The sequence below is a fragment of the Diceros bicornis genome, chromosome 41, assembly GCF_020826845.1.
Source record: "Diceros bicornis minor isolate mBicDic1 chromosome 41, mDicBic1.mat.cur, whole genome shotgun sequence".
In the NCBI taxonomy this organism is placed as follows: domain Eukaryota; kingdom Metazoa; phylum Chordata; class Mammalia; order Perissodactyla; family Rhinocerotidae; genus Diceros; species Diceros bicornis.
The window spans coordinates 6748181-6760749 of record NC_080780.1 but is presented as its reverse complement, the minus strand read 5'-3'; the positions used below and the strand labels follow the sequence as shown (position 1 = coordinate 6760749).

At 42.6% G+C, this 12569-nt stretch overlaps 1 protein-coding gene and 1 long non-coding RNA gene across 3 annotated transcripts; one reads left to right on the top strand and one right to left on the bottom strand.

The window, feature by feature from the left end:
• Positions 1 to 2602: 2602 nt before the first annotated feature.
• Positions 2603 to 6822, bottom strand: LOC131400087 (uncharacterized). Its single transcript, XR_009217291.1, has 3 exons — positions 6399 to 6822; positions 3411 to 3494; positions 2603 to 2984 (listed from the first exon to the last, which is right to left on the bottom strand). It is a non-coding gene; the product is annotated as an uncharacterized LOC131400087 (long non-coding RNA).
• FIGNL1 (fidgetin like 1) lies at positions 6213 to 11850 on the top strand. 2 transcript variants are annotated; one of them, XM_058534796.1, is made up of 3 exons: positions 6229 to 6299; positions 8604 to 8692; positions 9059 to 11850. In XM_058534796.1, exon 3 carries the CDS (start codon positions 9069 to 9071, stop codon positions 11100 to 11102), a length of 2034 nt encoding a protein of 677 aa, XP_058390779.1. In that variant the 5' UTR covers positions 6229 to 6299; positions 8604 to 8692; positions 9059 to 9068; the 3' UTR covers positions 11103 to 11850. The 2 variants fall into 2 exon arrangements, with proteins under 2 accessions (XP_058390780.1, XP_058390779.1); XM_058534797.1 differs by lacking the exon at positions 8604 to 8692 and having other exon boundaries at positions 6213 to 6299.
• The last annotated feature ends 719 nt before the right edge of the window (positions 11851 to 12569 follow it).

The following is a 12569-nucleotide window of genomic DNA, read 5'->3' as shown; positions in this document are numbered from 1 at the left end:
AACTTCCCTAACCTAAGGAGGGAAACAGACTTCTAGGTACAGGAAGCACAGAGAGCACCAAACAAGACAAACCCAAAGAGGCCCACAACAAGACACATCATAATTAAAATGTCCAGAACTAAAGATAGAGAGAATCCTAAAAGCCACAAGAGAAAGGCAACAAGTTACATACAAAGGAAACCCTATAAGGCTATCAGCTGACTTCTCAGCAGAAACCTTACAGGCTAGAAGAAAGTGGCATGATATATTTAAAGTACTAAAGGAAAAAACCTACAGCCAAGAATACTCTACCCGGCAAGGTTATCATTCAGAATGGATGGGGAGATAAAGAGTTTCCCAGAGAAGCAAAAATTAATGGAGTTCATCACAAAGAAACTAGTCCTACAAGAAATGCTAAAGGAACTTATTTAAGGGGGAAAGAGAAGACCACAAATAGGAAAAATTTATCTATTTCCATGGTACTAGGGTAATGGATAAAAAAACACAAAAAAAGAGGTTAGATATGATATCAAAAACATAACATGTGGGAGGAGAAGAGTAAAAGAGTTGAGCTTTTAGAAAGAGGTCAAACTAAAGAGACCATCAACTTAATACATATTGCTGTATACGTAGGTTATTATATATGAACCTCATGATAATCACAAACCAGAAACCTATAATAAGAGAATGCTTTCTTTAATGGCTAAGCAGATGTACAATGTATGTTTGATAGGCTATAAGTCAGGCTTTTTAGTTCAAGCCAAATCAGTTTTGAACCTGAATAGTTACCTCACGTACCTCAATATGTAAAAATTTCTTGTCAATACTTGCTATCAATTCAAAAGGTAAAAATAAGATTTAATGTTTTTAAGTATAGGATACAATTGTAAGTCATAATGCTCATATCTTATTTTGGCCAGATTAATTAGAGCAATGAAAATCTTAATACCTTGGCTTTATTTGTGCTTATTTGAAGTTATCCTATCAAATCCACATGGTCATAGTTCTGAGAGAAAGAAGGAACTGTCCCTGCTTTACAGAGGTAAGAAACTGGGCACAGATTCTAGCTGACCATGATAAAATGTGTTATACAGAAGCCAGATTGGCAATAAAAACTCATTTCTTCCAGCTCAAACTCCTTTACCTTGCACAGTCGCCTCCATCTCACTGGAGAAATAGAATATTCCTTCTCTGTGTTCAAATGAGAAGTATACAAAATTCAGATTCTTTCATTTTTTGAATGCAGCCATATGTTCATGTTATTTTGTTCCCTGCAGAGATTGAAAGTTGAAAAGAAGAATCTCTGAAAACTGGAATGAGAGGAAAATATGTCTTCCCAGCTCCATGGAACCAAGCCTATGTGTGGCCTCGCAGTTCTTCTCCAAAGTTATCCAGAAGCTTGTGATTACGTCAGCTCAGTCTCTCATCAATGAAGAAATATTATGTGCTACATGAAAAGTTAATCTCAATGGATATAGCTTCTATTCATTATTTGGCTGTGGGTTTTGTTGATTAAAAAATTACAGGTTTTTTGTGCTCTTGAAGTTGTCATCGGTGGGAAAGGTTTATTGAAATATTTTCCAGGGCAATCTATGATTATGGGACTTGAGATTATACCCGTGGTCTTTAAATTGTTACATCATGTGGCTCAATGCTTAATAAACAATTTGAAGTGCAATGGTTGTTGTGTCTGGTAAGTATCCTGCTCTACATTGTACCACATTGATTGTTGTTATATGGACTTATCCTTTCAAAATAACCAAACATATGGCATCCTTGGATATTTTTAAACAGTATTCACTTATTCAACAAACGTTTATTGAGTGCCTATTATATGCCAGGCACTGCTCTAGATGTATTAATAACACACACGTTTTACTTGGAGATGACTTCAACTTCTGAAGAAATAAATTCAGAACTAAGACACAACCAGAGACCAAGTTCTACTCATGTGATGGGGAAAACTCTAACTTCTGGTGCCTTCGTTTCTTCAGCTACTCAGTCCATCTGCCCTATGGTACTATAATTAATAAACAACTGAAGAGTGCGCTTGTATACATCAACACCAATAACATGTAGTATTTACCCAAATAGCCTATCTTGATTTGAAACCATTTTTGCTCTTAGATACATGTGTATTTTAATCCCAAGATTAGTTCTTGTCCTTTGGAGACTACAGAATTATCAAAAGCATTCTCAGAAAGGATCCTTGGGTTATTAATAGGTATTTTTGAATTTCAAAGACCTCTGACATTTATGCAAATGTAATTGAATTATCTTACCTGTTTTTCAGAAATCTGAAAATATATCTGATGCCATGTAGTCCCCATCTTATTTGGTTAGGTCGTTTGTTCTCTACCCATCAGTGAACCAGACCTGACTTCCATCATGGCGTGGGGATGTGGGATGGGCCACTGGGACCCCCTGGGACCACCACATTATGAGCTGTAGAGTGTTAAGCACTCAGATCATTGAATTGAGGCTGAGGTGCCTAATAAGATTAGGTTCTTGAGTAAAGATTGCTATAAGGAAGGGCTCCAAGATGAGCCACTAAAGTCACCAATGCCAGCCCTTAGCCGTTTTGGAGTGGGTCCATCCAGGCCCACCCATAAATGTACTTTGGGAAGACAGCTGAGATTTGAGTTCGAGGCAGGAGGCTCGGCATCAGGTGAATATAGGGATGCTGCTGGGAGACATGCACAGACAGGGTCCAGGACGTTAGCTGAGTCTTGGCCCCTGACTCTAACCAGACCTGCTGGAACAAAGCACCACAAACTAGAAGGCTTAAAACAACAGAAATTTATTCTCACAGAGTTCTGGAGGCCAGAATCCTGAAGCGAAGGTATCGTCAGGGCTGTGCTCCCTCCAAAGCCTCCACAGGAGGATTCCCTCCTAGCTTCTTCCAGCTTCTGGTAGCCCCACACATCCCTTGGCTTGTGGCTGCATAACTCCCATCTCCACCTCTGTCTTCACATGGCCGTCTTCTCTGTGTCTCTTCTCTTCTTCTTTATAAAAACATAAGTCATATTAGATTAGGGTCCACCCAGTAAGGTTCATTTTAACTCCACTACTCTATTACATTAGGCAAAACTCCTATTCCATATAAGGTACTTTCACAGATACCAGGTGTTAGGACTTCAACATATCTTTTTGGGGACATAATTCAACCAACATACAGTGTCAAACTGGAAGCACCTAGAAGTGCTGACTCAGGTTGGTAGTGAGGTTCTTGAGGAAAACCACCAAAGCATTGAGTTCCCTCCCGCTCTGCCTGCCTCATTTCAGGAAAGGGGTCCATCTCACCACTCATCAGCTCTGTTTATGATGGTGATGTCAGAGGAGTTTCTTCAAAGCCCTCATTCAGTATGGCCAATGAAAATCTTTTACTGGGATCATGCATTTCATTCACTCCAGGCACACACACGTCTTACTTCTCCAACGGATGCAGAAATTCATCCTTTGATCCTCGATCCTCATTTTGTCTTCTTCCTTACCACTGTTAGGGACCTGAAAGGCTTGAAATCAGTCAGAAACCAGCCACACTCAGGAACCCCACCAAGAAGGGAGTAACTCTTGTCCTGTCTATTTCCATATCTCCTCAACTCCATCCTACCACCTCCCACATGCACCGACAAGCACATCTTTTTGAAACTTATATAACGTAACTCTCCTGGCAGACAACAATGCACATTATTTGGGGCCATATTCTCCCTCTGCTCAAAAACAAATGAGATCACTGAAGTGTTCACTGGCATTTATTTGAAACCATGTTTATAATATTCATAAATATGGAAATGAGCAGCCATCTCCCAGAATCACTCACACCAAGAACTGGCACTCGGCTGTAAGTGAAAACTGCTTCCCTTGCAGGTTCAAAAATTCTCCTCAGGAGAAGAAAGAACACCGTCTGTGGTCTCAGAGGGAAAGTTTAAGATCTGCATAGCTCAAGCACTAAACTCTTATGTATTACGCTCAAGTATTTAGGACAGTATTCTAAAATATCCTATTTGTAAAGATGAAAAAGTCTTGGTATGGCGTAAGAATTTGAATCTTGAAAACAGCCTTAATAGTAGGAATAAATATAATATAGCATCATAGCTTCTGTTGAATGTCTGCCAGGTGCCAGCTCCTGCTTTGATAATTTAAGTAGCATGTCTCATATTGATTGTAATCCTTGTAATAGCACCCTGAGTTAGAGAAGCTTATTCTCGTTTTATAGATGAGGAGGAGGCTGAAGTTCAGAGAGGGCACAGAAGTGGGTTATGCTTTTGCCAGCTATGCAGGAAGAGAAAACTGCTGGATTGGGGAATGCTTTTGTAACAAAGGCACAAATGTGAAGTAGCAATGCTAGTGTCACTTGTTGGAAAAAAGCTAACTCTGGCAACCACAAATGTAATTCAGTATTTGAGCAATACTCTTAGGAGGCTAAGACAGTGGTTCATACGAATTCTCCAAAATGCCATCATTAAAATTTTGATGATGAAAATCACCAAAAATTGCTAATTACCCACATAGTATTTACATGGTGATTTCTAAATATAAAAGTAGAAAAATAGCTAGTAAACACACAACTGAGTTGGCCTTGAGAGAAGTTTTCATTTTCATTCTACATATTTTGGGTAATTGCAATAATTACAAAATTAGTTAACAAATTATGAGCAATTACAGTAAAAGTCTTTTACTAAGCCAAGAATTATGAGCTGTTTTCACTGTAACCCGTCTATTTTTTAAAATATATTGTCCAATCTCTTTTATTTGGTGCCCATTTAAAAAATTTTTAAAAGAAAGGTCTTCAAAAACTTTTTGCCTCACATTTCTTTGGATCCTGCATTTAGCTGTCATGCGTTGGTAGTTGCTACTGCACAATTAGTTATTTTCCCCATCCCCTGCATGAGATATTCCCTTCTCGGGAACAGAGAACCATAGGACCCAGTGAGCCAAGGAGTGGAAGAGGAAGGCTACTGGGGCTTTCTGGGAAACGGTTTCTTTCTTTTGCCAAGAGAGACAACGGTCCTTCCCCGATTTGGCCCCTTCTTGCTTTAAACATGGTTCTGTGAGGCTGCGTTCCTTGGATTGTGGGGGCCCTCTTCGACAAGGTGACAAGCCTGAGGAGGAAAATCCACGGGAAGCAGATGGCAGAATGGGAAGATGGTCTTTCATGACATCCTTAGGTCCTGTCATCAGACCTGGAACTGCCAACTTCTGGACTTAGGTGACATGTTTTTGTTATTTGGTCTGAAAACGCAATTCACTAAACTAAATATGGTTCTGTTCTCTGAAGCCTTGCTCCAGAACAAAGTCCCAGGTGTAATGGAGAGCTTTTCACTTCCAGGAAAGTGTCCCTAAAGAGCGCAGGGCGGGAACAGAGATGTGCTGGCTGGGGGGTAATGTGAGCTGCGGGACTCCGGCGGAGCAGGCATTCCAGTGCCCTTCCTCTGTCTCAAAAGCGCACGTGGATCGCGCAGGGCGCTCTATTCAGACCTCTCAGGCGGCGACTGACCTTCACCGAGCACCCACCTGGAAAGGCGCTGCGTGAACTGACGGGGGGCCTCAGCGCCGGTCTGGCCGTGAGAGGCGGCGCGGCCCACGGCCCCGCGCGGCCCGGGCTGGGCTCCGACCGCGCAGGCTCCAGCCGCCCCTGAGCGAGACGCGCTCACCCCTCCGCACGCCCATCGTCCAGCGGCCCCGGGCTGCGGCAGGACCGCGGGCTCCCCACGCGAGTGCGGGGAAGGCGCGGTCTACGCGAACCGTCTGAATTTAGCTCAGCTCTAAGCGCCTCCGCGTCTTTATTTCGGAGGACTTGAAAAATGAAGCATAGGCGCAGGGAAACGAAGACAGCTCAGCACCTCAGTAAACCCGTCCTTGCCAGACAGCTAAGCCAGCACGTCTCCCTTAGCAGAACATCTGCTCTCAGCCTTCCTCAAACGGCAAGGGCCGGAGCCCGAACCGCGGCCGGCGCCCGGGAGCCCCGCCGCGACACACCCCTGCGCCGCTGGCACCGCGCGACCCCGTCTCGCCCCCACTGCCCGCCTCCACCGCGCGCTCTCGCCCCGCCCTTGACGCGCGCGCGCCAACTTGTCTCGTCGCACGCACACAGCACGCTCGTCGCGGGCCCGAGCACGTCAGCAGCGCGCAGGCGCATATCGGTCCGCGCGCTTTTCGGGGGCCGCAGGTAGGCAGGGAGACGGGGAGGGGGGACGCCAACGCGAGCCGGGGCGGGGCTGGGGCTGGAATTGGCGCGACCTGGAGCTGGGAGTCGGGGACCCGGAACGTAGAGGGACCAGCCCGGCCCCCGGGGGCCGCCCAGAGCGCCGGGCGGGGTGAGGGTCTTCCCAGGCGGCCTGGCGGAAGGCCGGAGTCCTAAAGTGGTTCCTCGCGGCGAGCGTGCCCTCGGCGCCCGTCCGTCTTAGGTGGCTTACCTTTTAGGGGAGGGGGCCTTGGAGGTTCCGAGGAAGGCGGTTGAGGGGGCACCCCTCCCAGCGTGGGGACGGCGGGCGGGGAAGGCCGTCCCGGCACCCTGGGCTCCAGGTGGTCGTTCCCAGGGCCGGGGCCTTTGTCGGACACACCGAGCCTTCCCTCTGACTGGGAAGGTGGTAGTCATGGTCTGCGCGGGCTAGAGGCCACCGGGTTCTGGGCCACGCGCCACTCACAGCCCAGCGGGGGACCCCAGACAGGCGTCCACCTCTGATCGGAAAGGAGGCGGGTACTGCCCTTCGTGAAAGGGCGATTGTGAGGAATGATAACGAGTAACGCTGTCGAGTGTTTTCTGCGTGCTGAGAACTGTTTTGAGTGCCTTGCAGAATTAAAACCCCGTCAGGGCCGGCCCGTGGCTTAGCGGTTAACTGCGCGTGCTCGCTTCTGGCGGCCCAGGTTCGATCCCTGGTGCGCACCCACGCACCGCCTCTCGGGCGATGCTGGGGCCGCGTCCCACATACAGCAACTAGAGGGATGTGCAGCTATGCCATACAACTATACTGTGGCTTTGGGGGAAAGAAAATAAATAAAATTTTTTTTAAAAAAAGCCCCTGTCAGCTAAGAGACGTAGAGAACTTAAGAGATTTACTCACGGTCATGGCTGGCAGGCAATAGAGCCAGAATCCAAATCCTGTGCTGTGTCTGGGAATTAGAAAGTTCCATAAAAGGCCTGCACAGTGTCTGGCACGTGGAGGAGCTCCGACCAGTATTTTAATAGCTTTTATTCCAGTGGATACCCTATTCTAGATACTGGGAGAATATAAACTTAATAGAAAACAGTTGCTACTTGCAGAAGCCAACTGTCTAGCTAAAAAGACAAATATCACATTCCTACAATAAACAAAACTATCAAAGAAGATTGAAATGCAATTCATATGTCAGTGCTAATTAACGATTTTTAGATCTAGGGAAGACCATAAAAGTTAAAGTCATTGATCAGTGCTGGATAAACAGTTGTTTGGTTATCCCTATCTATATTTGTTGGATAAATGATTGAGTTCAGACGAAGAAGTAAGACTTGGGCGACGAATATTGAAGAAAATCGTGAAGGTGGAAAAGAAAGGAGGGTGTTCTGGGAACACCCAGAACTTGGAGCTGTTGGAAGACTCCCAGGACTGCAGAAGGTCAAGTGCCATGAAGCCATGGAGGGGAAGGATGTACATAGTCAAAGAAAGTTTGTCATAAATGTTTTCCAAGTCACTTCACTTCCAATTTTCCTTTCCAGTAGTGCATAAAAGAGATTAAGTTAAACTGGTAGAGTGGCGAGAGGGATGAAGTGCTTGTCAGGAAATACAAGTTCTAGTTTTGACTCTAGTTTATCTTTATAGCTTTAAGCAAATTACAATCTCCCTGCATCTTAAGTTGGTTTTTTTCAGCAAAGATGTATGAACACCTACCTAGAGTGTGACAGATACTTTGTAGGGCATTAGGGGAGATACAAAGCTGTATTAAACATGGCTCTTGTACTAAAAGAACCTGCTGATTATTAAGCTATATTTACAGGTAATTTGGAAGGTGAATTTTAAAATACATGAGTTCTTGGTTTTTGCTTTATTGCAGTACTCTTAGGAAACTTAAAAGTTTCCTTAGAAGTTTTTCTTGTAGATTGGCAGGTAAATTCTACACATCCAACAACAAGGCACATTCATCTGCAATTCTTTTTCAATAATTATTACTTAATGTAAGGAGCCCTTTAAAAACCTGAGAGAAGACATCTAAAAGCACTTCACTAGTAGGTTGTTTAGCTTGTTCTCATCACTTAGCATGACAGTTCACTTTTTAATACTTCATGTGAAATTGGGAAATTGTGAGGGCATCCTGTTTTGAGTGCTCATTCATGAATAAGTCCTTAAAAACATTTAGTGTATGATAGTGGTTCATATTTACGATCCATGCCCCTGTGACCTTTGGTAATAGCATCAGGGAGCGTTTTGTACACGGCAAACGGCAAAACGCGCACAGCACTTGGAGTGAAACTCCTTGTGTGTGAATTCTGGCACCACTGCTAACTGGCTGTGATCTCGAGTAAGTTTCTTAACTTTCATCTTCAGTTTCTACATTTGTGCAGTGGGATGATTATAGTAGTTTTCAGAGTATTTTCGTATTCATTATTTGATGTGATTCTCACAAGGATTTCTCTCACTTTACAGATAAAACTGAAGGCTCAGCAATAGTAAAAGGCTTGCTTAAGATCCTTCATCTAAATTTTCTTAGAGCCCAGACTTGCACTCCTGGCTTGGTTTGTTGCGTTTTGTTTCTCTATAGTTCCGTTGTTCATCTATTTTGCCTTTCTTTTGCTGATTAATTTTAAATCCTTTCCATCTAAATCTTATGAATATGCTCCCTATTGGCAGGGAAAATTACTGTATAAGTAAAACAGTTTAACTCAAAACATTATTAAGTCAAGTCTTTAATCTTTTGTATCTTGAATGCTTGAAATCTATGATTAACTAGATATTTCCCTTATAAAGGATCTATCCTTATAAATTAAAAGTCCAATATACCTTCCTTCAGATGAGAAGAGATTTAGAAAGTATATTTAACTTATTATATCTTTGTTTTCTTCTTGATGCTGATTCTTTTTCATTTTTGTCATTTGTTATAGAACCTCTAAAATGCAGGCCTCCAGCTCTAGGTCTGTGCACCTGAGTGAATGGCAGAAGAACTACTTTGTAATTACGTCTGACATATGTACATCAGGACAGAAGGCGGATGCATACCGAGCACAGATATTACGCATTCAGTATGCATGGGCAAACTCCGAGATCTCCCAGGTCTGTGCTACCAAACTGTTCAAAAAGTATGCAGAGAAATATTCTGCAATTATCGATTCTGACAATGTTGAATCTGGTTTGAATAACTATGCAGAAAACATTTTGACTTTGGTCAGGTCTCAGCAAACTGACAGTGATAAGTGGCAGTCTGGATTGTCAATAAATAATGTTTTCAAAATGAGTAATGTACAGGAGATGATGAAAGCTGGCAAAAAATTCAAAGACTCTCTTTTGGCACCTGCTGATACATCAGTAGTAATCCATAAGGAGGCCGTTGTCCTTGATCTTCCTAAATTTAGTGTTTGTGGTGATTCTGGGGAGAGTGACGCATTAACTAAGTCAGCTGGTGGTACAGTTAGGACCCAAGACATCCCAGAGAGCAGTCCTTCTTTGAAGTGCCCTCAGAATGCCCAGCCACCTATGGTGACTAACACCACCAAGATGTGTCCTGCATTTTCAGTGCCTTTTGGTGAATCAGCCACTGCAAAATTCCATGCCACACCATTATTTGGAAATGTCAAAAAGGAAAATAACAGCACTCCAAAAGCCAGCATAGGACTACATATGTTCTCATCTAATCAGTCTTGTTTTCCTTCTGGCTGTGAAAATCCATGGGAACGGAAAGCTTTTTATGGTTCTGGCACCATTGATGTACTTTCCACCCCAGTACTGAGTAAGGCTCTTACTAAAACAGAAGATAATGGCCAAAAGGAGGAAAGCAGCCTGCCTACTTTTAAAACTGCAAAAGAACAATTACGGGTAGATCAGCAAAAAAAGCACCACCAACCCCAGCGTTCATCAGGGTCTTCATATGGTGGTGTAAAAAAGTCTCTGGGAGCTAGTAGATCCCGAGGAATCTTTGGGAAGTTTGTTCCTCCTATACCTAAGCAAGATGGGGGAGGTCTGAATGGGGGAATGCAATATAAGCCTTATGGTGCAGGACCTACAGAACCAGCACATCCAGTTGATGAGCGTCTGAAGAACTTGGAGCCAAAGATGATTGAGCTCATTATGAATGAGATTATGGATCATGGACCTCCAGTAAATTGGGAAGATATCGCAGGAGTAGAATTTGCCAAAGCTACAATAAAGGAGATAGTTGTGTGGCCCATGATGAGGCCAGACATCTTTACTGGTTTACGAGGACCCCCTAAAGGAATTCTGCTCTTTGGTCCTCCTGGAACTGGTAAAACTCTAATTGGCAAGTGCATTGCTAGTCAGTCTGGGGCAACGTTCTTTAGTATCTCTGCTTCCTCCTTGACTTCTAAATGGGTGGGTGAGGGGGAGAAAATGGTCCGTGCATTGTTTGCTGTTGCAAGGTGTCAGCAACCGGCTGTGATATTTATTGATGAAATTGATTCCCTGTTATCTCAACGGGGAGATGGTGAGCATGAATCTTCTAGGAGGATAAAAACTGAATTTCTAGTTCAATTAGATGGAGCAACCACATCTTCTGAAGATCGTATTCTGGTGGTGGGTGCAACTAATCGGCCACAAGAAATTGATGAGGCTGCTCGGAGAAGGTTGGTAAAAAGGCTTTATATTCCCCTCCCAGAAGCCTCGGCCAGGAAACAGATAGTAACTAATCTGATGTCCAAGGAGCAGTGTTGCCTCAGTGAAGAGGAAATTGAACTGGTTGTACAGCAGTCTGATGGATTCTCTGGAGCAGACATGACACAGCTTTGCAGAGAAGCTTCTCTTGGTCCTATTCGCAGTTTACAGACTGCTGACATCGCCACAATTACACCAGATCAAGTTCGACCGATAGCTTATGTTGATTTTGAAAATGCTTTGAGAACTGTGCGACCTAGCGTGTCTCCAAAAGATTTAGAGCTTTATGAAAACTGGAACAAAACTTTTGGTTGTGGAAAGTAAATGGGACACTTGAAATTAAAAGATGGCATCTTTGTAGTACACTCTTTTCCATTTTTTAGCGTAGGAAATTAGGAATTTATTAATTGTACTTTTAGTGTATATTCTCAATTCTCTGCCTTAAGTAGAATAACAACAGCTCAAGTTTGACGATTGACCTAGCCTATGTTAATATGAGCTTTATTTTTCTTCCAGTTATTACCTGATGTGTAAGCTGATTCATACAAAATGAGAATGAACTTTTTATGTTACTAAGAGGTCTTTCTTTTGAAGATATATGATATGATGAATAGTGAGCTCAAATTGAAACTTTTTTAACTCTAATTTGTATATGAGGATGTATCTGATTTATATTCATCTTTTAGTGAAGAAAGTTTCTTCTGAAGACCACATGATTCTTAGTGTTGGCTAGTATAATGGTTTGCATTTGAAATAAAACATTGCTTACCATTGTTTTTAGATAGACTTAAGATCTCACCGAAAGCTGGAGTCAAAGTGCTAGTTTTTACTTTCTTCTGGTTTGTGACCTCTTACAGTTTTTTTTTTGCTTACCAGAACTAACTTGAATAAAAACATGTTCAGAAATAGCAAGGTGTAATCTAATATCAGAGACATATCCACAGAACTGAAAGGTGAAGAATGTTGTACTTTTCCAGGCGGTATATGATGTTTAAAATTAGTGTTTTATTTGACTCTACTTCACAGCCTATAGTATTGCTGTCTTTCAAAAATAAATGTTATAAAATTTTTATATTGGACTGTTCTGTTTTATGAATAGTACGTGTTCATTGTAGAAACAGTAGAAAATAGAGAAGAACAGAAAGAAGAAAATAAAAATCGCTGTTATCCTACCGCTTTTGGGAACACAACATTTGAGTATTGATTCTTCCAGATGTTTTATACAGGAGTGGATTGTATTATGTGTCCCTTTTGTAGCCTGCTTTTTCCTTTAAAGTATCATCATTATGTCCCATGTTAACAAACTTCAACATCTTCTCTTGTGTGACTGCCTAGAGTTCCATTGGACGGATGGACTGTAATTTAGTCAGTCCTCTTTTAGATGGCATTTAGGGCAGGACATTTGGTTGTTTACTTTTTGTTTATTGTAAACAAATATGTTGAGTGCCTTAGTGATCTTTTAAAATATATATATATATACACACACATTTCTTGTGTAAAATTCTTGGATTAAAGATCAGGCACACTTTTAAGGCTGGGGGGTATGTTATAATTTGTCTGGAGAAGCCGTGCCTGTGTAGAATTCCCACCTGTGCTGAATACAAGCTCCTGTTTACCCGTGCCATGCCACCACTGGGCATTATGCAGTTTTTGTTAGCATTCTTTTTGCATTCATTCATTCAAAAAATATTTATCAGATGCCAAATAATGTTCCAGGTGCTGAAAGTAGAGCAATGAACAACACAGACAAACAGCCTTGGTCTCATGTAGGTTACATTCAAGTGCTAACGT

Coding starts and splice junctions, on each gene's coding strand:
- FIGNL1 (XM_058534797.1), top strand. CDS start 9,069: ATGCAGGCCTCCAGCTCTAGGTCTGTGCACCTGAGTGAATGGCAGAAG.